A 24,456-nucleotide genomic window follows, 5' to 3' on the forward strand; every position below is an offset into this window, starting at 1 on the left:
GCCTACAGTTTCATTATTAGAGCTTTTTAGTGAATGATTCCTTTTACCAGGGTAGAGATGTTCGTGTTGAATTGAGCCAATTCTTATTTATTGTGATTACTGGTACCATTTAGATTGTTTTGGCCACATATTTTGTGCTTTCTGTTTACTAAAATTTCCTTGTAACCTTCCATTTTCCTTTTGAAACCTGGACCTAATTAACTTTGATCATCATGTATGTATTTATAGTGTAGTATTATGCTATTCTGATTTTTTGTTGTTGTTCCATATTTGCTGTGCAATTTTCCCCACATTATACAGAACATGTGTTTATAACAGTTGTCTCACAGAGCTCTTTTGCTTAGATTATGATCTTTGCTTCTGGGCTTTATAAGAATTGGAGAGCTCCAAGATACTTCAATGCCCAAAATACCTGAAAGTACAAGGCAAAGGTGGTCCTTTTAGCCTCAGGTCCATGTGGAGGTTGTAAGCTGGTCAGTGACATCATTTTTGAAAGTGCACAGCAATGAACCAAACTCACTGGGTCCTGCACCTAGCACATGTCAACCAGTTAGACTTCAGTGTCCAGTTACAAACACTGAAGAGAGAAGATTCAGGCAATGGAAAATGGCCATGCTGAACGTTCTTAGTTACTGGCTGTAGGACTTATAACAATTTGAAAACTATATCTGGGATTACTTTTACCCTATTTATATTCCAGGATGGGAGAGAGAGAACACTTCTATAACTAATACAAAGCAGAAAAACTTTTGTCTGTTTCATTTATTGCTGTGTCCTGGAACAGTGCCTGGAACGTAGTAAATGACCAGTAAATATTGTGAACAAATTATGGTACCAAAATAATTGTTATGGGAACTTTGAGAAGAAAGAGTGTAATTGCAGCAAAAGAGATTGTGAAGGCTTCATGGAGGAAGTGACAGTTGAGTAGAGCTTTGAAGGATAGTTAGGTCTGGAGATTAAAGAGTGTGGATCAGTTAGGGTTTGATCAGAGGAACAAGTTACTAGAAATGATATAGAATATGGAATTCCTTTTGGGAAATAACCTGACATAATTGTGGGAGCCAGCTAAATTTTATGTTCAACTGTTGCTCCCGAATCTGCTGTGGGGCTTAAAGTGGGCCTAAAGCAGGGCAGGCAGCCAGAAGGAAAGAAGGACAGATGTAGAATGGGGAAGACCAAGGGCGAATGCAACCCTGAAACTGAGCTGAAACAGTGTCGGTTTCTGAGGCTGATGAAGCTCCAGCTTTGGAGTGATACGTGTGACCTGTGAGAGAGTCTGGCATCCTTCATCACAGAGCCAAACGTGCCCTTGGCCCAGGACATGGAGAAGCCTAGGGATGGTCCAGCAGGAGGCGGAAGAGCTGAGAGCTCCCAAACTGCCCAGTCCACCAAGCTGAGCCAGCAGATTGGTGACAGTGTGCGGGAGCTCCAGCCACACCTGGCGCCCTGCATCAGGCATCCAGAGGCTTAGAAAGATAAAAGCTGCTGCTTTGTGCTCATCTTCCAGACCTTGCACGAAATCAGCTGGCCCAGAATATGCAGAGAAGGGAATCCTGGGAAATGTAGCTCTGACTTAACTACATTGGCTCAGAACACATCACCCCCAAAGGGAAGACAAGGGCTTAGGTAGAATGGCTGTGGAGGCAGAATGGCCCCTTAGCCTCTAACAAGCTGTGCTGCTGGGCACTCTGGACAGGTCCTCCGGGCAGGGGTGGACAGTCACTTCCCAAATGCCCCTCCACCCTGATTCTTTGGAGAGGTCCAACATCACATGGGATCAAGATTTTGTCCCACTTAGAGACACCACAAGGTTCTCGGAACTTAAGAATTATGAAGGCACTAAGGGCTCCTGAGCAGAGCTGGAAAACACCCAAAGTTTGGGCCACAACCATCCCTACACCCACACCCTCCAGCTGCGTGCCCTGCAGATTTCTCACGAGAAGTGCAGTTAGTCCCAGCTGTTGCCCCCAGGGAATGTGATGGGAGCGCGGGGTGAGTGTGGGAGAAAATGGTCCTCCTGCTGTCCTAGAGTGGCCCGTGAGTTATTTGGGTTAATTTATGTCATGTTTACCAAGCATAACCACGTGCCACACGCTGTTCGCAGAACCAGGAAAACAATGGTGAACAGAGCAGAGTCCCTGCCCTCATGGGGCTTACCTTCCAGTGAGGGAACCAGAATAAAAAAGTAGACAATTAACGTCACCGGAAAACAAACAGTGAGGTCATACAGCAAGGTGGGAAAAAAAGTGAGAGAGGGTGTTATTTTAGAGAAGGGTAGTTAGAGAATAATCCTGGGGAATGTTATTTTGAGTACTTACTGTGTAGCTAATACTCTTCCAAGGATGTTACAGTCGTTTACATTTACATGCATTTAATCCTCATGACAACCTAAGTAATTTTCCCAAAGTTACGTCATCAATAAGAAGAACTGGGATTTAAACATAGGCAGTCTGCTGCCAGAGCCCAAGCTTTAAACAAGGGAAGGATTCTTGGTGGTGGTGACTGAAGTGAGGAAGCACATAAATATCACAGGGTAGAGCATTGCAGGCAGCGGGAACAACCAGTGCAAAGGTCCTGAGGCAGGTATACGCTTGTCATTGGGAGGAAGTGAGACCAAAAGTTCAGTTCTGGATGTGTGACAGTTTTGAGAAGCTTATTAAGCATCCAAGAGATATCTGGAGGGCAGTTGGATATACAAGTCCAGACTTTAGGGGGAAACTTGGAAATAGAGATAAATTTGTTTGTCATCAGTATCCATGGAATTAGATGAGACACTAGGGAGTGAGAGAGAGAAGAGAAGTCCAAGGACTGAGGTCTAGGGCAGGGGAGGAGGAGGTTTTAGGAGAGGAGACCGAAAAGGAGCAGCTGCAAGAGAGGCGGAAACCCAGGAGAGGGCGCTGCATGGAGGAGGGAGTGATCAGATATTTCCAGTTCTGCAGAGAGGTCCCGTTAGCTGAGGCCCGAGGAGTGACCATTGGATTTGGCAACGTGGAGGTCATCATTGGCCTTGACACTGGTGGCCTTTCATAGACATTAGAGTACATGGAAGGCAACCAAAGCAGTTTCATTCTGTGTCAAGTGGGGAGGGGAGCCCAAGGCCCCATCTTCCAGCCTCAGCTTTGCCCCTCTCACCCCCGAGGGCATCTCCCAGGGTCCCTGGAGCACAGTTTGAAAACCACAGATGTAACCAACCCCTTTGTTTTACAGCTGATGAAGCTCAGGTCCAGAAAAAAAGACAAGACTGGCTCAAGGCCAGGCACATAGTTAGCAGGAAGCCCAGGTTGCAATATATTATTATTTAATGAGATTTCTCAACAAAGAAATCTGTCCTAGCCTGTCTTACCCTGTTTTCCATGGACATGGTTACTGTAACAAGTAGAAGAATCAAAATAAGAATGTCTTCACGTTTCTATCTCTGCAGAAAGGGGAAATGACAACAGACAAATTCAACCTCATAGAAAATTCCGAAGCCTCATTATTACCTCATGGTTTCTATATTGTCCTCCCACCACACCCCATTTCTCAAAGTTTCTGGTCAAGTTCCATGTTTTCTGATCCTGTGTGATAGGATGTAGCAGACTGCCACCTGTAAAATGAGTATAATAATAATACCAGTTTCTCCCACTTATAGACCAGTGGCTGTTGCTGGCACTGTTCTCAGATCCCCACAGCAGGGTCAGATTCCCCGATGGCATTTCATTTCCACTCCTCACTGGTGGGAACCCTGGACAAGCTACTTCCTCTCTCCGCGGTTTAATTTCGTCAGCTGTGTGACGTGCTTGGTAGACTGGAAACAGGACACAGGGATAAGGGCTGACACTGCTCCTAAGCAAGGCAGGGGGCTCAGCACTGAATCATCACAGGCCTGCGAGCTGGGCACTGCCACTGGATTGCAGGGGGCTCTTTCTCCTCCACTCTCTGGTTTGATAAACCACAGGTTGACTCGGAGAACTGTACTTCGTCTCATCTTGCAACTGTTTTTGCCTTAGGATCCATGCTTGAGGCCGAATGAACCTTCTCAGACTCTGCCCAGAGGAGAAGAGTTTCAAGATAAGTTAGCAGCTGAAGAAGGAACCGACAGCGACGAAGAGGAAAGGTACAGGAGGACAGGCAGGCTTCTGAGGGCTCCAGTGAATGAGGACTCAGACTTGGAAGGATTCATTCATTCATTCGTTCTGTCCTCACGTGTTTATCACCGCCCCCTGCATGATGCTTAGGGAGGGAACAGACATGTCTTGCATGCCTCCAGCACAGCTATGGACTTTACCTGAATTATCTTATTTAATTGTCACAACAACCCAGAGGGACCATTTTGTATATTAAGAACCTGAAACTCAAAAGGGTTAATAAACTGCCCCAAATTCAGACAGACCTGGACTGGCCCCAAACCTCTGCTCCCCATTCTTCCAAGTGTTCTTAACCAAGTAAGGGAGATGAGGGAGCTTAGTCACTGAGTGGAAATCTCCTACCTTTATCACCTATATTAGTCAGCTTCTGCTGTTGTAACCAACATTCCCAAAATATCGGGGGTTTTAGCTCATAGGTTAGCTATCTTTATTCTTGGCTCTGCCAAGCTCTGCTATTTTTATATGAGCTTGGCTCCTGACTGGGAGTCAGCTGTTATTGCTCTACCCCAAACCATGGGTAGAGTTTAAGTCTGCTCAGATGCCTTCCCATGCTGGGACCGAGACTGATGGATTAGCCTCTCCAGGGCATGTTGTTGTCATGGTAAAGGGAAGAAACTCAAAAAAGCTGATGGAAACATGCAATGCCTCTTAAAGCCTACACTCAGAACTGCATTCTCTCATTTTTACCCACATTCCATCGGCCAAAGCAAGTCACATGACCAAAACTAATATCCCTAGGCAGAGGAGAATATGCTTGCCAAATGTCTTAGTTAGCTTGGGCTGCTATAATAAAATACCATACAATAGAAGTTTATTTCTCACAGTTCTGGAGGCTGGGGAGTCCAAGATCAAGGTGCTGGTCCATTCAGTTCCTGGTGAGAACTCTCTTCCTGGTTTGCACATGGCCATCTTCTTCTTGTGTCCTCAGATGGTGAAGAGAAAGGCGGCAGACAGTGTGGGAGGAGGTCTCTCTTGTGTCTGTTCTTCTAAGGGCACTAATCTCACCATGAGGGCTCCACTGGCCTGACCTAATTACCTCCCATGGCCTTATTTCCAAATACCACCGTTGGTGATTGGAGCTTCAACATGTAAATTTGGGGAGACACAGTTCAATCCATAGCATCACACAAGGCAGAGGAAGGGGAGAGTGAATATTTGCTGAACAATAATGATCTGTCACACCACCTCACAAGATTCTGATACAGTGGGTCTGGGTACATCCCAGCCCTATGTCTTTGGAGAAAGCTTCCCAGGTGATTCTGAGGCCACCACAGTTATAATCCACTGCCCCACACTAATCAACAGCTGTGTGGGGTCCTGACAGATGACATGGAAACCATGCTACCATCTGGCAGCTCTTCAAGTAGTTGGTTGTCATAATCCATTCGGACTGCTTAACAGTGGCTTATGAGCAACAGAAATTTATTTCTACGATTCTGGAGGCTGGAAAGTCGAAGGTCAAGGTGATGGCAGATTCTGTGTCTGGTGAGGGCTCACTTTCTGGCTTATAGAAGGCATCTTTTCACTGTGTCTTCACAAGGCGGAAGGGCAAGGGAGTTGTCTAGGGTCTCTTTTATAAAGGCACTAATCCCATGCATGAGGGTTTCACCCTCATGACCTAATCACTTTCCAAAGCCCTCATTTCTTTTTTTTTTCTTTTTTTCTTTTTTTTAAATGGGTATTCACATTTATTTGTTTATTGAATTTTATTTTATTTATTTTTTTATACAGCAGGTTCTTATTAGTTATCCATTTTATACATATTAGTGTATACATGTCAATCCCAATCTCCCAATTCATCCCACCGCCACTTTCCCCCCTTGGTGTCCATACGTTTGTTCTGCACATCTGTATCTCAATTTCTGCCCTGCAAAAATTGTACCATTTTTCTAGGTTCCACATATATGCATTAATATATGATATTTGTTTTTCTCTTTCTGACTTACTTCACTCTGTATGACAGTCTCTAGATCCATCCACGTCTCTACAAATGACTCAATTTCGTTTCTTTTTATGGCTGAGTAATATTCCATTGTATATATATACCACACCTTCTTTATCCACTCATCTGTCGATGGACACTTAGGTTGTTTCCATGTCCTGGCTATTGTTAATAGTGCTGCAATGAACATTGGGGTGCATGTGTCTTTTTGAATTATGTTTTTTTCTGGGTGTATGCCCAGTAGTGGGATTGCTGGGTCATATGGTAATTCTATTTTTATTTTTTAAGGAACCTCCATACTGTTCTCCATAGTGGCTGTATCAATTTACATTCCCACCAACAGTGCAAGAGGGTTCCCTTTTCTCCACACCCTCTCCAGCATTTATTGTTTGTAGATTTTCTGATGATGCCCATTCTGACTGGTGTGAGGTGATACCTCATGGTAGTTTTGATTTGCATTTCTCTAATAATTAGTGATGTTGAGCAGCTTTTCATGTGCTTCTTGGCCATCTGTATGTCTTCTTTGGAGAAATGTCTATTTAGGTCTTCTGCCCATTTTTGGATTGAGTTGTTTGTTTTTTTAATATTGAGCTGCATGAGCTGTTTATATATTTTAGAGATTAATCCTTTGTCCGTTGATTCATTTGCAAATATTTTTCTCCCATTCTGAGGATTGTCTTTTCGTCTTGTTTGTAGTTTCCTTTGCTTTGCAAAAGCTTTTAAGTTTCATTAGGTCCCATTTGTTTATTTTTGTTTTTATTTCCATTGCTCTAGGAGGTGGATCAAAAAAAACCTTGCTGTGATTTATGTCAAAGAATGTTCTTCCTATGTTTTCCTCTAAGAGTTTTATAGCGTCTGGACTTACATTTAGGTCTCTAATCCATTTTGAGTTTATTTTTGTGTGTGGTGTTAGGGAGTGTTCTAATTTCATTTGTTTACATGTAGCTGTCCAGTTTTCCCTGCACCACTTATTGAAGAGACTATCTTTTCTCCATTGTATAACCTTGCCTCCTTTGTCATAGATTAGTTGACCATAGGTGCGTGGGTTCATCTCTGGGCTTTCTATCCTGTTCCATTGATCTATATTTCTGTCTTTGTGCCAGTACCATATTGTCTTGATTACTGTAGCTTTGTAGTATAGTCTGAAGTCAGGGAATCTGATCCCTCCAGCTCCGTTCTATTCCCTCAAGACCGCTTTGGCTATTCAGGGTCTTTTGTGTCTCCATACAAATTTTAAGATTTTTTGTTCTAGGTCTGTAAAGAATCCAAAGGCCTCATTTCTTAATACCATTATACTGGGCAATAGGCTTCAAAATATGAATTTTGAGCGGTCAGAAACATTTATAACATAGCATTGAGGAAGCAGAGCCTACACTCCTAAATCATATCAATGGCAGTGTCAGGTACCCTATAGTCCAGCGAACTCTCCAGCTAATAATACTTCCACAGGTCCCTCCAGATTCTGTCTCAGGATCTATGAGGTGTAGAACCATAGAAGTTAAAGAGCACAGACTCTGGAGTCAGGCCTCCAGACTAAATCCTGGTACTGTCACTTACCACTGGTAGCCACAAATCTTGTCCTGTTTAAAACTGACAATTCCAAAGGGAAAGAAATCATCTTTACTGTGAAAATACTGGCAGGAATTTCAAAGAGGTTTCTAAGGGACCCAGCTTGGGGCACATGTGCATCCCTGAGCCAGTCTTTCTGGCCAAGGAGATGTCTGGCTCTGACTGGCCAGGTATGTGTCACATGCCCTTCCCTGGGGCCAGCTAATGATGAGGGCAGAGTTAGCTGCACCCAAACCCTGTGGACTAAACAGGACCACCATGGAAAGAGGAAAGGCTTCCCCAAGGAGAAGATGCTGGGCAGAGCAACCGCAGTGGTGGTCACAACAGACTTGTCTTTTTCTCCCACATACCTATATTGATAAAGGGGTTCCTCAACTCTAGAACCAAATGAGGAGGTGTGGGGTCTCTAAGCTTCTTCCACAGTGGTTTTAGTGGGAGTGTAAGGACTAAGCAGTGATGGGAAAGGAATAGAAAGATCCAAAGTTAGAGGCTGTAGGACAGAACAAACGCATTGGCTCCTTTAAGGGGTGAGGCTGTGTATTCAGTAGTTAACCCCTTGAAGGATGCTTGTCAGAGAACTTTTGGCATGGTGGCTCTAAGAGGGAGGTGGCTTTTCCATTGGCTGTTGATTTAAGGTGGGGGGTAGCAGGTCAGAATCAACTTCAGAGGGAGCTGGGGGAGTCAGGAGAGTTAGCTATGGCTTGCTTTGTGAGAGATGGTAGGATAAGATCAGGTTTTTAGGATATGAGGGAATTTGGGGCAATAAAATGGAGTAAGAGAGGGGAATTCCCATTAGTGGTGTTCCAGGGAATAATGATGATGATGAAAATTGAATATTTAATGAATGTTGGATTAACCCATTTCATATTGATTAGGTAGACACCATTATTGAAGTACTTCATTTTATTTTATTTTTTTAAAATTTTATTTATTTATTTTTGGCTGCGTTGGGTCTTTGCTGCTGCGCGCGGGCTTTCTCTAGCTGTGGCAAGCTGGGGCTACTCTTCATTGCGATGCGCGGACTTCTCATTGCAGTGGCTTCTCTTGTTGTGGAGCATGGGCTCTAGGCTCGCGGGCTTCAGTATTTGTGGCACGTGGGCTCAGTAGTTATGGCTTACAGGCTCTAGAGCGCAGGCTCAGTAGTTGTGGCACGCAGGCTTAGTTGCTCCATGGCATGTGGGATCTTCCCAGACCAAGGCTCAAACCCGTGTCCCCTGCATTGGCAGGTGGATTCGTAACCACTGCACCACCCGGGAAGTCCCTGAAGTACTTCATTTTAAAGATGAGGGAAACTGAAGAACAGAGAGGTTCAGTAACTTGCCCATCTGCTTACACTGCCAGTAGATGGTAGGATCCAGATGATAGTTTCTCTGGCTCCAGAACTCATGCTTTTAACTACATCTCAACTTAGGGCAGCTGTTCTTATATTGCCACATGAAGTTCCACAGTTTTTCTACTTTTCCAAGGTCACTCTCTCCTTTAATACTCAATAATAAGGACTGAAACTTCCACTTCCAGGCATGACAGGGTAACTGGTACTAGACTTGCCCTCTTTCTGTAAACAACTATAAACTGAGCAAAGTATATGAGACAGCTCTTTTGAGTAATAGGACAATATGCAGAGAAGGACCATGTCCTTCAGAAGGGCAACATGGGTTGAATCCCATAATCACCCCACATTTGCTCCTGCCTCTCTCCCTGGGGACAGTGCCAACCACAGTGCAGAGAATTGGAGGCAAGCTGAGCTGAGCAGGCAGATGTCAGGGCTCAGGGCTGCTAAAGCAGCTGGACTTTGTAAGGTAGGGTACCAGAAGAGAGGATCCTATGTGGGGGGGATAGAGGGCAGAAATCTATGAGAGTTTTCCATAGGTCCTTGCCAGGGGCTTGAGTGAGCATGTACAAGGTGAGACTCCACGAGGCCTAGGAGTGTGCTGCTGCCATGGTGCTGAGGAAAATGAAGATACCAGAGATGCAACGCTAGCAGACATTGGAGTCTCAGCTCAGCCAGAATAAAAAAGCCTTTCTGAGCTCTCTGAGCATTTAGTTGAGACCTCAGGAAAGTAACACTTTAGGAGTAAGAAACATACCCTATAGGGTAAGGGCCACACCCTAGAACAAAGGGCAATGTTGAAATATACCTGCTCTAACAAAAGACAAATCCAAGTGTAAAAGGATCAGAAAGAGCCTTCAGTAATTTAACTGGCTGTCATAACAAAACAACACTTTTGAAAGGAATTCATAATACAGACTCCCTACATTGTATTATCCACAATATTGAGCATTTGATGAAAACATTATGAGACATGGAAGGAAGCAGAACAGTGTGACCTGTAATCAAGAAAAAAATCAGCCAATAAAGCCTAAAATGACCTAGATATTGGAATTAGCAGACAAGGACTTGAAAGCAGTTGTATGAGCTATGTTCAGGGACATAAAGGAAAAGATTGTTATAATGAGTGAACAAATAGGGAATTTCAGCAGAGAAATGAAAACCTTGAAACAAACAGAAATTCTAAAACTGTAAAGTACAATATCCATAATGAAAACCTCATTGGATGGGCTTAACAGCAAATTAAAACCATGAAAGAAAACTTAGCGGCTTGAAGACAGATCAGTAGAAACTGTCTTGTTCAGAGAATTAGGGGAAAAAAAGATTTTTTAAAAATGAAGAGATTCTTCGTGACTTGTGGGACAATATCAAATGGTCTAATATGCATGTATTTGGAGCCCAAGAGAAAAAAGGGAAAGGAAATGGAGGAGGAAAAAATATTTGGAAAAATAATGACTGAAAATTCCTCCAAACTGGTGTGGGACATCAATTTACATACTCAAGAAGCTCCGTGAACTCCCCACAGAATAAATCCAAAGATAACAATGCCTGGCTACACCACAGAAAATCTGCTGAAAAAAAATATATCCCCCCAAAATCTTAAAGCAATCAGCTTTTTAAAAAGATAAATTACATACAGGGGACAGTTGACTTTTCATAAATACTGATGGCAATTGACTTCTCATCAGCCTTCCAGCCTTATTTTCTTCTGAAAGCCAGAAAACTATGGAACAATATCATTAAAGTACTAAAAGGAAAAAGAAAAAAACAACCTGTCAAGTCCAAATTTTAAATCCAGTGAAAATATCCTTCAAAAATGAGACTGAAATAGAACATTTTCAGGTATATAAACGCTAAGAGAATTTTTCACCAGCTAAGCTGCAGTATGATAAACGGCAATGGAATTTATTGAAGCTGAAAGGAAATTACACCAAATTTAAACTTGGATCTACAGGAGAAAACGAAGAGCATCAGAAATGGTAAATGTATAGGTAAATATAAAAAACTACTGTTTTTCCTTCTCTTAATTTCTTTAAAAGACATCTAACAGCTTGATAATAATAATAAAAAAAACATTGTATTATGGAGTTCATAATGCATGTAGTTGAATAATATATGACCACACTAGCGCAAAGAACAGGGATTAATGGAATTATTGTGTTATAAGGGACTTATATGAAGAGGTGAAATATTAACTCTAAGTAGGCTGTGATAAGTTAAGGATAGAAATTGTAATCCATAGAGCAACATTAAACATGAATACAAAGAAGAGCTTAAAAAAATCCAATAAAAGAACTAAAATGGAATCCTAAAATATATTTGTCAGGTAAGAAGATAGAAAAAGAAGAACAGAGGAACAATAAGAAAAAGGATTGGGCAAATAGAAAACAAATAGGAAGATGTAGATTTAAACCCAGTCATTTCAATAATTACTATGTAAATGAAACAAAGACATCAGTAAAAAGAAAGAGATTGCCAGAGAGGGTAAAAAGATAAGACATTACTATATGCTGTCTGCAAGAGAGATATTTAAGCATAAAGACACTGTTATTGACTGAATTGTGCCCCGCCCCCCAAATTCATATGTTGAGGCCCTAACCCCCAATATGTTAGAATGTGAATGTATTTAGAGATAGGGCTTTAAATAGATGATTGAGTTAAATGGGGTCATTAGATTGGCCCTCACCCAATATGTCCTTATAAGAAGAGGAGATTAGCACACTGGTAATGCCAACAGAGGGACAATCACATGGGGACACAAGGTGAAGGAAGTTAGCTATCTGCAAGCTTCAGAAGAATAGAAGCCTTAGAAGAAGGTTTAGCGAAACCAAACCTGCTGACACCTTGATCGTGGACTTCGAGCCTTCAGAAGTATGAGAAAATGAGTTTCTGCTTTTTAAGCAACCCAGTCTGTGGTATTTTGCATGGCAGCCCTAATACAGGCACAGATAGGTTTGAAGGTAAAAGGGTAGGGATAGACATACCATGCAAATATGAAACATAAGGACGCTAATGTGGCTATATTCATATCACAGTAGACTTCAGAACAAGGAGTATTACCAGGGATTAAAATGGGATATTTCATAATGGTAAAGGGGTCAATTCATCTGGAGGACATAACAACCCTAAATCTGTATTACCTAATAACAAAGCTTTAAAAATAATGAAGCAAATACTGAGAGAACTAAAGGGAGAAATTCTCAATCACATTTGGAGATTTTGACACCCTTTTCTGAGTATTTCATTGAATGATTAGACTAATATCAGTAAGGACATAGAAGATTTGAACTACACTTTTAACTAACTTAATCTAATTGATACCTATAGACAGTATGCTGAACGACTGCAGAATAAAGTTTTTTCAAGGCACCTAAAACATTCACCAATATAGACAAACTAATATTCTTCATGAATGCAAAATCCTCAACAAAATGTTTGAAAATAAAATCAAGCAATATATAAAAAGAATGATACATCATGACCAAGTAGAATTTATCCCAGGAATGCGTGGTTGATTTAACATTTGAATGGCAATCATGTAATTCATCACATTAAAAAATAAAGGGAAAAAAGAATCATATCGGAACTTCCCTGGGGGCGCAGTGGTTAAGAATCCGCCTGCCAATGCAGGGGACACAGGGTCGAGCCCTGGTCCAGGAAGATCCCACATGCCACGGAGCAACTAAGTCCGTGCGCCACAACTACTGAGCTTGCGCTCTAGAGTCCGCGAGCCACAACTGCTGAGCCCAAGTGCCACAGCTACTGAAGCCCGCACACCTAGAGCCCATGCTCTGCAACAAGAGAAGCCACCGAATGCGAAGCGCGAACCGCAGCGAAGAGTAACCCCTGCTCGCCGCAACTAGAGAAAAGCCTGCGTGCAGCAACAAAGACCCAAGGAAGCCAAAAATAAAAATAAATAAATTTAAAGAAATTATTTTAAAAAAAAGAATCATATCAATAGATGCACAAAAGCATTCGACAAAATTTAACATCCTTTCGTGATAAAAACTCTTCAGTCCATGAATAGAAGAGAATTTCTTCAACCTGAAAAAGATCATCTATGATAAACTATGTAAACATGCATAATGGTGAAATGTTGAACACGTTCCTCCTAAAATTTGGAACAAGGCAAAAATTCTGCTTTCACTACTTAACATTGTAGTGAAGGTCCTAACCAGTCCTATAAAGCAAGAAAAAGAGCTACAAATTAGAAAGGAAGAATAAATCTTCCTTTAAATAAGGAATAAATCTTTATTTACAGACAGAATGATCATGATTGAAATATTCAATGTTGTTAAGATCTTAATTTACTGTGAATTGAGCTATAGACTCAGTTCAATCCCATATAAAATCCCAATAGCTCTATTTGTAGGAATAAATAAGCTGTTCTAAATATTGATATGGAAAAGCAAAGGACCTAGATAAAAGAAGAATCTTGAAGAACATAGCTGGAGGACTCAGGCTTTCCTGATTTTAAGACATTATGAAGCTAGAGTAATAAAGACTATATGGTATCAGTATATAGATAGACAAATACATCCATGAAAAACAATGAAGGTTCTGGAAATAGACCTGCACAAAGATGTTAGATTAATTTTTCTTAAAGGTGCTGAGGCAATTTAATAGGGAGAGGAAAAGTTTTTCAATGAATGGCGTTGGAACTGGATAAACATATGAGAAGAAATAAACTTCAACCTCTACCTCACCCCATGCATAAAAATTAATTTGAGATGTTCCATAGATCTAAACATAAAGTTAAAACTATAATACATAGGAGAATATCTTTGAAAATTTGGGGTAGGAAATGATTTCTTAGGACATGAAAATACTAATCATCAAAAACAATTGATAAATTGGTCTTCATCTAAATTAAAATTTATGCTCATTAAAAAAATGCCAGTGAGAAAATGAATAGACAAGACACAGACCTATAAATCAACAATAAAAAGACAAGCATATTTTTTAAATGGACAAAATGCTTGAACAGACACTTCCATAAAAAAGATATAGGAATGGCCCATAAGCACATGAATATGTACTCAACATCATTAGTCATCAGTGAAGTGCAACTTAAAACCAAAAGGAAATACCATTTCCCACCTACCAGAATGGCTAAAATTAAAAGACTGACAGCACAAAATGTTGGCAATGATATAGAGTGATTGGAACTCTCATGCATTGCTCCTGGGAGTGTAAAATGGTACAACCACTTTGGAAAACCATTTGATAGTTTCCTAAAAAATTAAGCATATACCTACCAGCAATTCCAATTCTAGGTATTTAAGCAAAAGAAATGGAAACATATGTCCACAAAAATATTTGTGCAAGAATATTTCTAACAGCTTTATTCATAATAATCCAGAAGTGAAAGCAGCTGAAATGCTGTTTATCAGTAGGAAAATGGATACACAAATCATGGTGTATTCAGGTAATGAAATACTACTCAGCAGCCAAAAGTATGAACTACTGACATTTGCAACAATGTGGTTGAACTCCAGAGACATTATGTAGTACCACGGGATTCTGTTTGTATGATGCTTAAGATCAGGCAAAGCTAATCTATGGTGATGGAAATCAAAGCGTTGGCTGCCTGTGGATGGTGGACTGACTGGAAGAGGGTGCAGGGAAGTTTTTGGGTAATGGAAATGTTCTATATTTTGATTGGGGTGTTGCTTTTATGATTGTGTGTATTTGTCAAAACTCATTGAATTGTACACATAATTTCAATACTGTAAACTTTACCTCAATAAAACATTTTTTAAAATAATAACTGAGCCCTGGGAGAAAGTCTGGTCCCCTCCTCAGGGAAAGTTTACCTGTTCCACACATCCAGCCTGGTAGTGTCACTTATCATTCTTGCTCTAGACTGCTTCACTGTTTATCACCTCTGGCTTCTCCTAACCAGAGCTCAGACCAAGGTATCTCCCCTTTATTGTTCCTTATATATGGTTATGTTTAGCATAGCTTCCAAAAGTTTGAGGATAACCTAAGAGAATTAGGATGCAGAGAAAGAAAACTTCTCACTTTATTAAATGTTTGATTAATTTTTTATGTGATTATTACTATGTACCAGGCATAGTGTTAAGCATTTTTTAAGATGTTTACTCTATTAAGCTTTATAACAATCTGTGTGAACGGTACTATTATTAACCCCATGTTATGGAAGAGGAAACCCAGACAATTTGAAGAGCTCAGCCAAGGTCACATAACCAGTGTAGTAGAGATGGAATTTGAACCTGGACGATCTGGCTGTAGTGTCCGTGCTCTTAACCACTTTGCTGTGCTGCCCTTCTTTTCAAGGGTCTCCTCTGTCCATGTTGCTGGGCCTTTTCACCTCTGCCAAGCCAGAGTCCTTCTTATCATGGCCTTTCTTCACAGTCCAGGGCCCTAACTCCCTAACCTCTGGTCCTCTGGCCTGATGTCTTTGCCAGAGGAAGCAAAACGTCATTGAGTCCCAGCAATCTTGGCAGAGATGCCCACCGTGTGGCATCCTTTTGCATTGTTAAACAGGATAAATACTTAACTTTACAATCTCAACCAATCACATTTGAATTTCTCAGCTGGTTTAAAAGCACAGAACTGAGTACAGGAACATCTCCTCCAAAAATATTTCTCAGCATCTCTTCTAGAATGCAGAAACTACTGGAGCTTTAAACCAGCATTGTCTTGTTCTTGCTACACACACAAAAAGGCCTATTTATAATCCTCCTATCTATAGCTGGGAACAGCCAGTAAAAGTTTTGAGTGTGCTTTGAAAAGTGTAAAGTACTGTATTCAAGTAAAGCATCATTGTTTTGTCATTTTTTTCCATATGCAGGAAAAGTTGTGAAATTAGACCACAGAGACCTCTTCTTTTGAAGCCCCTAGGGACCCCATATAAGTAACTCTAAGCTGTCAGTCATTCTGACAATTAATCATCCTTTATTAAGCACCCACTAAAACAGATACCGGGTGATTCCAGCTGAATCTTGACAGTATCCCAAGTGCAATAACACTGAGAATTTGTAGTCAAGTGGCTTTTTAAAGTCCAAGTGAGATGTCTCTCATTCCACTAGCCGCCATCGGAGCTCCCTCCTCCCAGCCCGAGTGGCTGAGATGTTATCAGGGTGACCATGTCATTTCCAGCCTGGGATCTGTTGTGATTTTGACCTCCATATCTTCAAAGGATCGAAGTGCCCCTCAAGGAGGGAGGTGACCTGCAGCCTCCGCTGGGCTCTTTGCTGAAGGAGAAGGCACCGGAAATCCAGCGTCTGCAGGAGGAGTGGCAGAGCCAGAAGGCCAGATTGCAAGCCCAGGTAGAAGGACAGCCGTGGTGGGGATGCACCTTCATGCTGAGTGAGACCCTACCTCTTCCTTATTCTTGCAGACAACCTTGGAAATGCATGCAGTGCCTGATTCTTGTTCAAGCTGGGGAGGGTATTCCAGGTCCAGGGCGAGGTGGGATTCTTGGTTCTGTTTGTTTATTCATTCAACACCTGTTATGGCTCCTGAGCACCTGCTAGGAGCCTGGAACTCTTCTGGGTGCTTGGATATCATCAGTGAACAAACCAGACAAAAGTCCTGCATTACAGGGCTTGTATTTTAGCAGAGGATGTAGATACAGACAAAAAATACTAGACAAGAAATAAGCAAAGCACATAGTATATTAGAAAATGTTAAGGGCTTCAGGAAAAAGAAAAAACAGAGCAGGATGAAGGAGGTTGGGAGGCTGTCTGGTGATGAGAGGGTGCGTATAATGCCAAATAGGGTTGTCAGGGAAAGCTTCTGTAAGAAAGCGAGATTTGGGCACGGGGGGGGGGCATGCAAGGGAGGCCGCTGTGTAGACCTTTGGAGGGTTTTCTGGTCTCTTGATTTCTCTTGGGTGGCATACGTTCCAGCCCTTCTTCCCTGTTCCCTGGCATCCATGGCTCTAGCTGAGGAGCCCCCAGGAGGGCTGGCTGTCCCCGGATTCTTTACGCTTGCAGCTTCTACCCCCCTCAGAGTTCCCTTGGGTAGAGGAGGCTCAGCTGGGCTGCGGAGACGTTCAGAAAGCTTTTATGTTTAAAGAAAATCCCAGGCGTGGTGAGGGGCACAGCCTGAGGTCGGATGCTGTGGCGGGCAGGTCTTGCAGATGCAGCAGGCTCTGGAGCAGTGCACCAGCAACTACAGGGAGGACCTGCGGGAGCTCAGGCAGCTCTCCGACCGCGAGCGGGAGCAGCTGCGGCGCGAGCTCCAGGAGACCGTCCAGCAGAATCAGGTGGCGAAAGCTCAGCTCGAGGCCGCCCACCAGCGAGCACTCCGCATGGTCGAGAAGGCCAAACACCAGGAAGTCAAGGTAAGGGTGCTAACGATGACGTCCACTAACTACTACCGAGCATTTGCTGTGCAAGCATCTGCTCGGCGATTTATGAGGTGCCTTACGTACATTATCTCCAGTCCCCACAATCATCTTACGAGGTCATTATTATCATATTCTCTTTTTCTGGATGAGGAAAGAGGCTCAGAGAGGTTCAGTAACTTGCTCAGGGTCACACAGCTAGTAAGTGGCAAGACAAGGATTCAGACTCAGGTCCCTTGAGCTTCTGGTACTGCTTTTCCGCATCTGCCCATGATCTTGATATCGTAAGAACAACTTTCTTTCTTGACTTGGGCAATGTTTTTGCATGATGTGTGCTAAGGAGTCAGGCTCAGCCTGGCAGCTAAAAAGAGGAGGGCAGCCCAGAGTTGAGAAAGACCAGCTCAGCAGAAAAAGACCTTCCGAAGGGCTTGGAAAGCAATGATGAGGTGGTCAGGCCCTCGGCGATGTGTAATCAGCAGGGAGGTTCAGGCACCTTTCACCTGTCACCTCTACCTTCTGCTTTCTCAGAAGACCTTCCCTCCCTGCTCTCTCAGGAGATGGGCTCCTACTCTTACTGCTACAGATAGCACACTGTCACCACGGGCTTCACACAGCGGGCTGGCTTCACACGCTAATTCCCTCTTTATATGATCAAATTCACCAAACTGGAAGCCCCCTGAAGCCAGGAACCATCTCTACCTGTCCATTACTGAATCCTCTCCTAGCTCATAGTACTCAAGGGTCTCACTGAATTAAAGCCTCAAGTTTAATTTCCCCTTCTATAAAATGGGGATATTGAGACCCACTTCTTTGAGATGTCAAGATGATTAAATGAAAAAACGTGGGAGTTCTGGTTTTAAGGTGGCAAAATAAAGACTTCTGAATTCTTTCCTATTGGAAATGCTCTAAAAAAACAATAAAGACACACAGCAGAAGCATATTCTGTTCAGATGAAGCTGGGAGACATCTGTACCCTTGAACCACAATACATGAGGACAGGAAACAAATGGAGACATGGTATATGACCTTGCAGAGCAGAGAGGCTCAAACCAAAGTGCCTGAAGACAGAGAAGGACGAGAATTAAGCTGACAGTGGAATTCAGAGAAGCCAGGAATTGGAGGCACCAGTTGAAACAGAAGGCAAGAGTGCAGTGGAGAGTATGACTCACCTAGAAGCCCAGATTCCCAGCTTACCCAGCACAGTCAGCCAATTACCTCTGTCTTATTTAAGGACAAGAGATTGGGGTGGGGGGCAGCGATCCCTGGGTAAACTAAGCCAGAGAGACTCTGAATTCGGAAGTACCAGTCACAGAGGCTGGGATGAGGCGTGCATTTGAGACTAAGTTTAGGTGAAAATCTGTGTACTGAACTATTAGGTGGACTACAGTCACCTCTGTCACACCCCCAGCAATGCTTTCTCTGCTCAGCTCCAGAAAACAAGCAGCTAGAACCCAGATCCCCAGAGGAACTCACCATCCAACAGATGCCCCCCTGCTATACCACCCCAGGCACAGATGGAGCTTCTGATTATCACCCACTCTTAAATATGAAGAGACAGCAGAAGATTACTAAACTTTCGCGGAAGTCTCTAATGGGAGAGTGGGAATCCAAGATTATCAAGAGGAAAAGAATGAACTCAGAGGAAATGGCTAATGCGGGGAACAGAAAAAAAAAATTCAATGAGGATTGATATCCTCAGAATTAAGAGATTAGATTTGCATCCATGAAACAAGGACAACATGTTATTTGCAAAGGAGGGGGCAATTAGAGCAAGAAAGAGTTCTTTTTAAATAAAAAACAGGATAGCAGAACACTTAAAAATCAGTAAATGAGTTGAAATATAGAAAATGAAGAAACCTTCCAGACAGCAAAGTAGAAAGACAAAGAAATGGATGATGGGAGAGAAGGAACCAGAAGTGTAGAAACACAATCCAGGAGGCTGATATCTAGCAAAGAGGAGTTCCAGAAAGAGATCATGGAGGGGAGGAGATTTTCAAAGAAATAACAGAATGAAATTCCTATAAGGAAATGAAAAAGACCCGACCCAGGCTTGTCTTGATACTTCAGAACACCAAGGAAACAGAAGAAATTCTAAAAGCTCCCAACAAGGAAAATTGGTACCAGACTCAAAGTACTTGAATCCAAATGTCATCAGACATCTCAACAGCAACAGGGAAGCAAGAAGATCATGAAGCAATTCTGAGAAATTCAATTAAAACCATTAGCAAGGGTGAAAATTGAATAAAAATATATCAGACAAATGAAATATTAGGAAATTTCCCTTCTGTTATCAGTTTATGCTTCTCAGCTCTCAATTTATGCCTCCCAGCTCTTGATGCCTGCTTGCGATAATGATCTGGATTCTTTAAGCATTTCTCCTCCTTTACAGAGAGCACAGTGTTAAGCTTTGTCAGTAGAAGGCGCTGGAGGCACCTTGCAGGAAGAAGGAGGCTTCTCTTCCTGGTTCTGGCAGTTGCATTTTTGCTCTGTTTCTGGCTTCTGTTGCACAGTTGAACAGCGTCCTGAGTGTGTGAGGACCTCGGGTGATACTCTGCCCCAGTGACTTCACGGTGATCTCATAGCCCTGGTCCAGGCCCAGTGACTACCATCCTGTGGTCTCCCGATGTGGACACCACAGACTCCATCCTCACGCCTGCGCACCCTGACTCTTTCTGGGCTCCTGCCTGTTGGCTGCTGTTGCCTGCACCCCAGAAGTTTGTTTCTTGCAACCCTCCCAAGGCAAACACTGTTCACTCTGGCCCTCATGCCTGCATTGGTGCCCCCGTTCCCTCTGGGCACCTGCCCATCTGTGGCTCACCAGCACTGTGGAGGGTTGCTCCTGCTTGGCTCTGGCCTGGGCAACCTGGTGATTTCCATCCGTGAGCTGCCACCACACCTTCTCCAGCAAGGTCTGGATCCCAGGCTGGGGAAGGGCTCCCCCTTCTAAGCTTTCCCTTTCTTGAATGCTCTCCCTCAGCCTCAGGATACCCTTCAGAGCTGTCTTTGCATCTTTATAGTTACTCTCCTATCAGAGCTTAATAGTTCTTTAGATTCAGTTTCCCTTGTTTAAATTACTGTGTGGTTTCTGTCTCCTGCTGGACCCATACATCTTCCATACACTTTTCCTTAGGAAGTTCCTTGAAGAATATCCCACCAAAACAAGGGAGCAAATCAAGAAAGAGGACATAAAAGGGATCTAGGCTACAGAGAATCCAACACAGGAGAAGGAAGGTTTTAGGAGCCCAGCTATGCCACTGGCTGAGGGAACAACTCAGTCTAGACTGGAGCATGATGATTGAGGGCTCTAGAAGAGATGCCTCCGAGGAAAAATGGACCTGATGGTTTCTCTGACCGATTCGGCCATGTGAACGATTGTAGTGAAAGTATTTTACAAAGCTTTTAGAGGTTGTAGGAAGACTTAGCCAACTATCCAAAGAAAACTAAGCAAATTAAATATGCAGTAGTTATTAATGCAAGGAAAAACAAAACTTTGTATAAGGTAGATTTTAATAATTATAGTTCATTTAGCTCAGCAGTAAATGGTATTTACTCACAAGAAGGATAAATACTGAATATATTTTACTGTATTTAAAAAAGCAATATAACTGTATATAAGGAATGGAAGGGGAAGATGTATGAGACCAAAATCCTCGTCCACCATAATGGGAAGACAATTCATAATTTCTAAAATAATCAGGATAGAGCAGAAGGAAGGTACTATCTTGTTAATGGCGGTAAATATCAGAAGAAAGACCTCCAGCCTTTCAGTGGCTGCCTCCAGTGGGCAGGATGCAGAAGGAGGAAGAAGGAGGGCTAGGAGGTGCTGGTTTTCCTTTTTTGAAAATATTATTTGGCTCTTCATACTACGTGCATGTATTGCCCCAATAAAAATATAAAATAGGCTTTTTAAAAAAAGAAAAGAAAAAAGAAATGAGATCAGGCAGTGTGGACTACTTGGCACTTAGTAAGTGTTCAAAATTTGTGAGTTCTGGGACGTCCCTGGTGGCACAGGGGCTAAGAATCCGCCTGCCAATGCAGGAGACACGGGTTCAAGCCCTGGTCCAGGAAGTTCCCACATGCTGCGGAGCAACTAAGCCCATGCGCCACAACTACTGAGCCTGTGCTCTAGAGCCTGCGAGCCACAACTACTGAGCCCATGAGCCACAACTACTGAAGCCCACGTGCCTAGAGCCCGTGCTCCGCAACAAGAGAAGCCACCGCAATGAGAAGTCCACGCACGGCAATGAAGAGTAGCCCCCGCTCGCCACAACTGGAGAAAGCCCGCGCGCAGCAATGGAGACCCGATGCAGCCAAAAATAAATAAATAAATAAATTTATAAAATTTGTGAGTTCCTTTTCTTCCTTTATTCTCTTAAATCTTTTTCCAGGTTGGCTTGCAATCTATAAGGGCTCAGGCTGCCGAGATTCCCAGGTTATTCGCTGCTGGGTCACGCCAGCCTTTGGGTTGGCCTGAGCTTTACCCCTCCAGGCTTAAGGCCTCAATCCCCTGCAGGAGGCAGAGGAAGCACAGAGGGCTGGCCCACCTGCAAGGGGGGTGTCCCAGGGACTCCGATTGATTGGAGGGAGGAGGATCTGGTGGTGAGAGAGGGGGAGGGTGCTCTGCCCACTGGGGGGACCCTGCGGTTCTAAGCCCCAGTCCCTGGTCACCATGGAACCAGATTCACGGGGTCTTTATTGCTGGCTCCAGTCTGCATGGGATGGTTCCAGAACGAGACAAAAGAGACAGGTTGTAGTTCTCATTGGAGATGGCAGACATCTGGTAATTCCTAACACAGGATAGTGATTAAGAGTGGGATGCCTGGGTTCAAATCCTGGGTCTGCCACTTAAGAAGAAAGGGAGCTTAGGCTTCCTTGTGCCTCAGGTTCCTCATTCATAAAATGATGGCTAATAGTACCATACAGGACCACTGAGAGCGTCAAAAGAGATAATCCACGTAAAGTGCTTAGAACAGTACATGACTGGATAAGAGCTTGTCTTAGTCTGTTCAGGCTGCTCTAACAGAATAACATAGGCTGAGTGGCTTATAAACAACAGCAATTTATTTCCCACAGTTCTGGAGGCTGGAAGTCCAAGTCTCAGACTCGGACAGATTTGGGGTCCGTTGAGAGCCTGCTTCCTGGCTCATAGATGGCCATCTTCTCACTATAACCTTACATGGCAGAAGAGGAAGGGAGCTCTCTCTGAGGTCTCTTGTGTAAGGGCACTAATCCCATTCATGAGGGCTCCACCATCACAACCTAAGCACCTCCCAGAGGCCTCACCTCCTAATTCCATCACATTGGGGAATAGGTTTCAACATATGAATTTTGGGGGTGGGGGAACACAAACATTCAGTCCATAGAAGAGCTCAATTTTAAGAAGATCCACTCTTCTTACTCATTGATTCTGCAGGTTATTTATTGAGCATTTACCTTGAGCTACCATCGTGCTGAGCTCAGGAAATACAAAGATGATTAACACAGTCTGCCTTTATGGAGCTCACCTCTAAGGGGAAAGGCAGCCACTCAAACAGGTTGCTTTAATTGGAGCCATGAGTAAATTGGAGCCATGAGATGGCTGCCCATGGTATTTTGGGAGCACAGGGGAAGGAGACTTTATATAGGATGGAACATGGAGAGTTGGGGGTGAAGTCAGGCCGCTTAGGAGGCCCCAAACCAGCCACAACAAGAGCAAGGCAAACAAGAGGCTAGAGCAGTTTGCCAGGGATGAGTGTCTGACTTGATATAAAATCTGGTGGCTAAACCCTGGATAGTCTTCACTGCCAAGGGCTTCTGAGCCAGAAGGCAGGCAGGGCTGACCTGAAGACGCCGGGTCAGAGTGAGAGAGTTTGGCTCCATCTTTTACAAACCCTTGCTTCAATCTCTCCATTCACATTCCCCAAGGGATAAAAAGGTCACCAGCTGGAGTTCTCTGAGCCTTGCAGCAAGTGCAAGAGGAGGAAAGTATCAGAGAGTTTGAAAAGTGCGAAACTTTTCTGTCTTATTAAATAAACTCACCAGGGGATGACTGAGTTTCCCATGAGAGGAATAAGACCGTTTTTCCCCATTTGCTGGGGAGCAGCAAAGCAAAGACGCTGCTGCCTTCAGGTAGCTGCCTTGTCTGCTCACCCCGAATGGGAGCCTCATGCATTTGCTGCAGTCCTATTTCTCATTGTTCCCAGGGGCTGCATGAGGGAGCGGGTAGGGCTTGGGCCCTGGGCACCGCCGCCTATGGGTCACAATCCTGCCCCCACCATTACCTGTCTTCAGTCATGGCACTTCACCTTTCTGAGCTTGTTTCCTCCTAATCCTGCATCTTTTCTGTGTGACCTTGGGAAAGCTAATTCATCCCTCCCAGCCTCAGTTTCCTCACCTGAAAAGTGGTATGTGATACTGGAACTCTCTGTTGCAAAAAAAAATAGAAACTATTAGTTTCTTACTGCTGCTGTAGCAAAATTACCACAAACTTGGTGGCTGAACACAGCACAAGTTTATTATCTGACAGTTCTGGAAGTCGGAAGTCAGAAATCCTAAAATCAAGGTGTTGGCAGGGCTGTGTCCCTTCTAAGGGCCCTATAGGGGAGAACGTGTTTTCTTGCTTTTCCTATAGCCAGTGTCTGTCTGTCTCTTTCCTGCTCTCTTCCTCCTAACACCAAATTCCCAACGATTGGCCCAGCTTGGAACAGGTGTCCACTCTGGTCCAGTCAGCTGTGAACAGGGGTTAGGTTCACACAGCACAAAATGGCTGCTATGGCCAGGCCATCACTGTCATTCCAGATGGGCAGGGGAGCATTCGCTGTAGCCTGATAAGCCCTTCATCAGGGAGTGGCAAGTGCTCGGGGGTGGGGGTGCCCAGCACAGGGGAAGAGCTAGACAAAAGGGACAGGTCTCCCCTCTGTGCCCACTTGCATGCCTCCTTCCTCCCACTTTTGCCCACAGGCCACAGAGGAGCGCTTGAAGAAGGAATCCAGCCACAGCCTCCAGATCCAGCACCAGGCGCACCGGCTAGAGCTACAGGCCTTGGAGGAGAAGGCCCAGCAAGAGCTCCAGGGAGAGCTGGAGAGGATGCAGGCTCAGCAGGAGCTGTTGCTAGGTATGCAGCCCGCTGTGCACCCAGCAGGGTTCACACGCGGAAACCAGGGGCAGCAGGGGGCCCAGGGGTAAGGGCCAG

General features: G+C 43.7%; 1 protein-coding gene across 1 annotated transcript in view; it reads left to right on the plus strand.

The window, feature by feature from the left end:
• The window catches only part of FAM184B (family with sequence similarity 184 member B), a 118,213-nt gene that overhangs the window by 78,600 nt on the left and 15,157 nt on the right, over positions 1 to 24,456 (plus strand). Inside the window, exons 8-11 of the mRNA XM_068543180.1 lie at positions 3,990 to 4,096; positions 16,134 to 16,263; positions 17,070 to 17,282; positions 24,225 to 24,378. Coding sequence (XP_068399281.1) covers positions 3,990 to 4,096; positions 16,134 to 16,263; positions 17,070 to 17,282; positions 24,225 to 24,378 — 604 coding nt within the window. The remainder of the gene's footprint in view (positions 1 to 3,989; positions 4,097 to 16,133; positions 16,264 to 17,069; positions 17,283 to 24,224; positions 24,379 to 24,456) is intronic.

The sequence above is a fragment of the Eschrichtius robustus genome, chromosome 4, assembly GCF_028021215.1.
Source record: "Eschrichtius robustus isolate mEscRob2 chromosome 4, mEscRob2.pri, whole genome shotgun sequence".
Classification (NCBI taxonomy): domain Eukaryota; kingdom Metazoa; phylum Chordata; class Mammalia; order Artiodactyla; family Eschrichtiidae; genus Eschrichtius; species Eschrichtius robustus.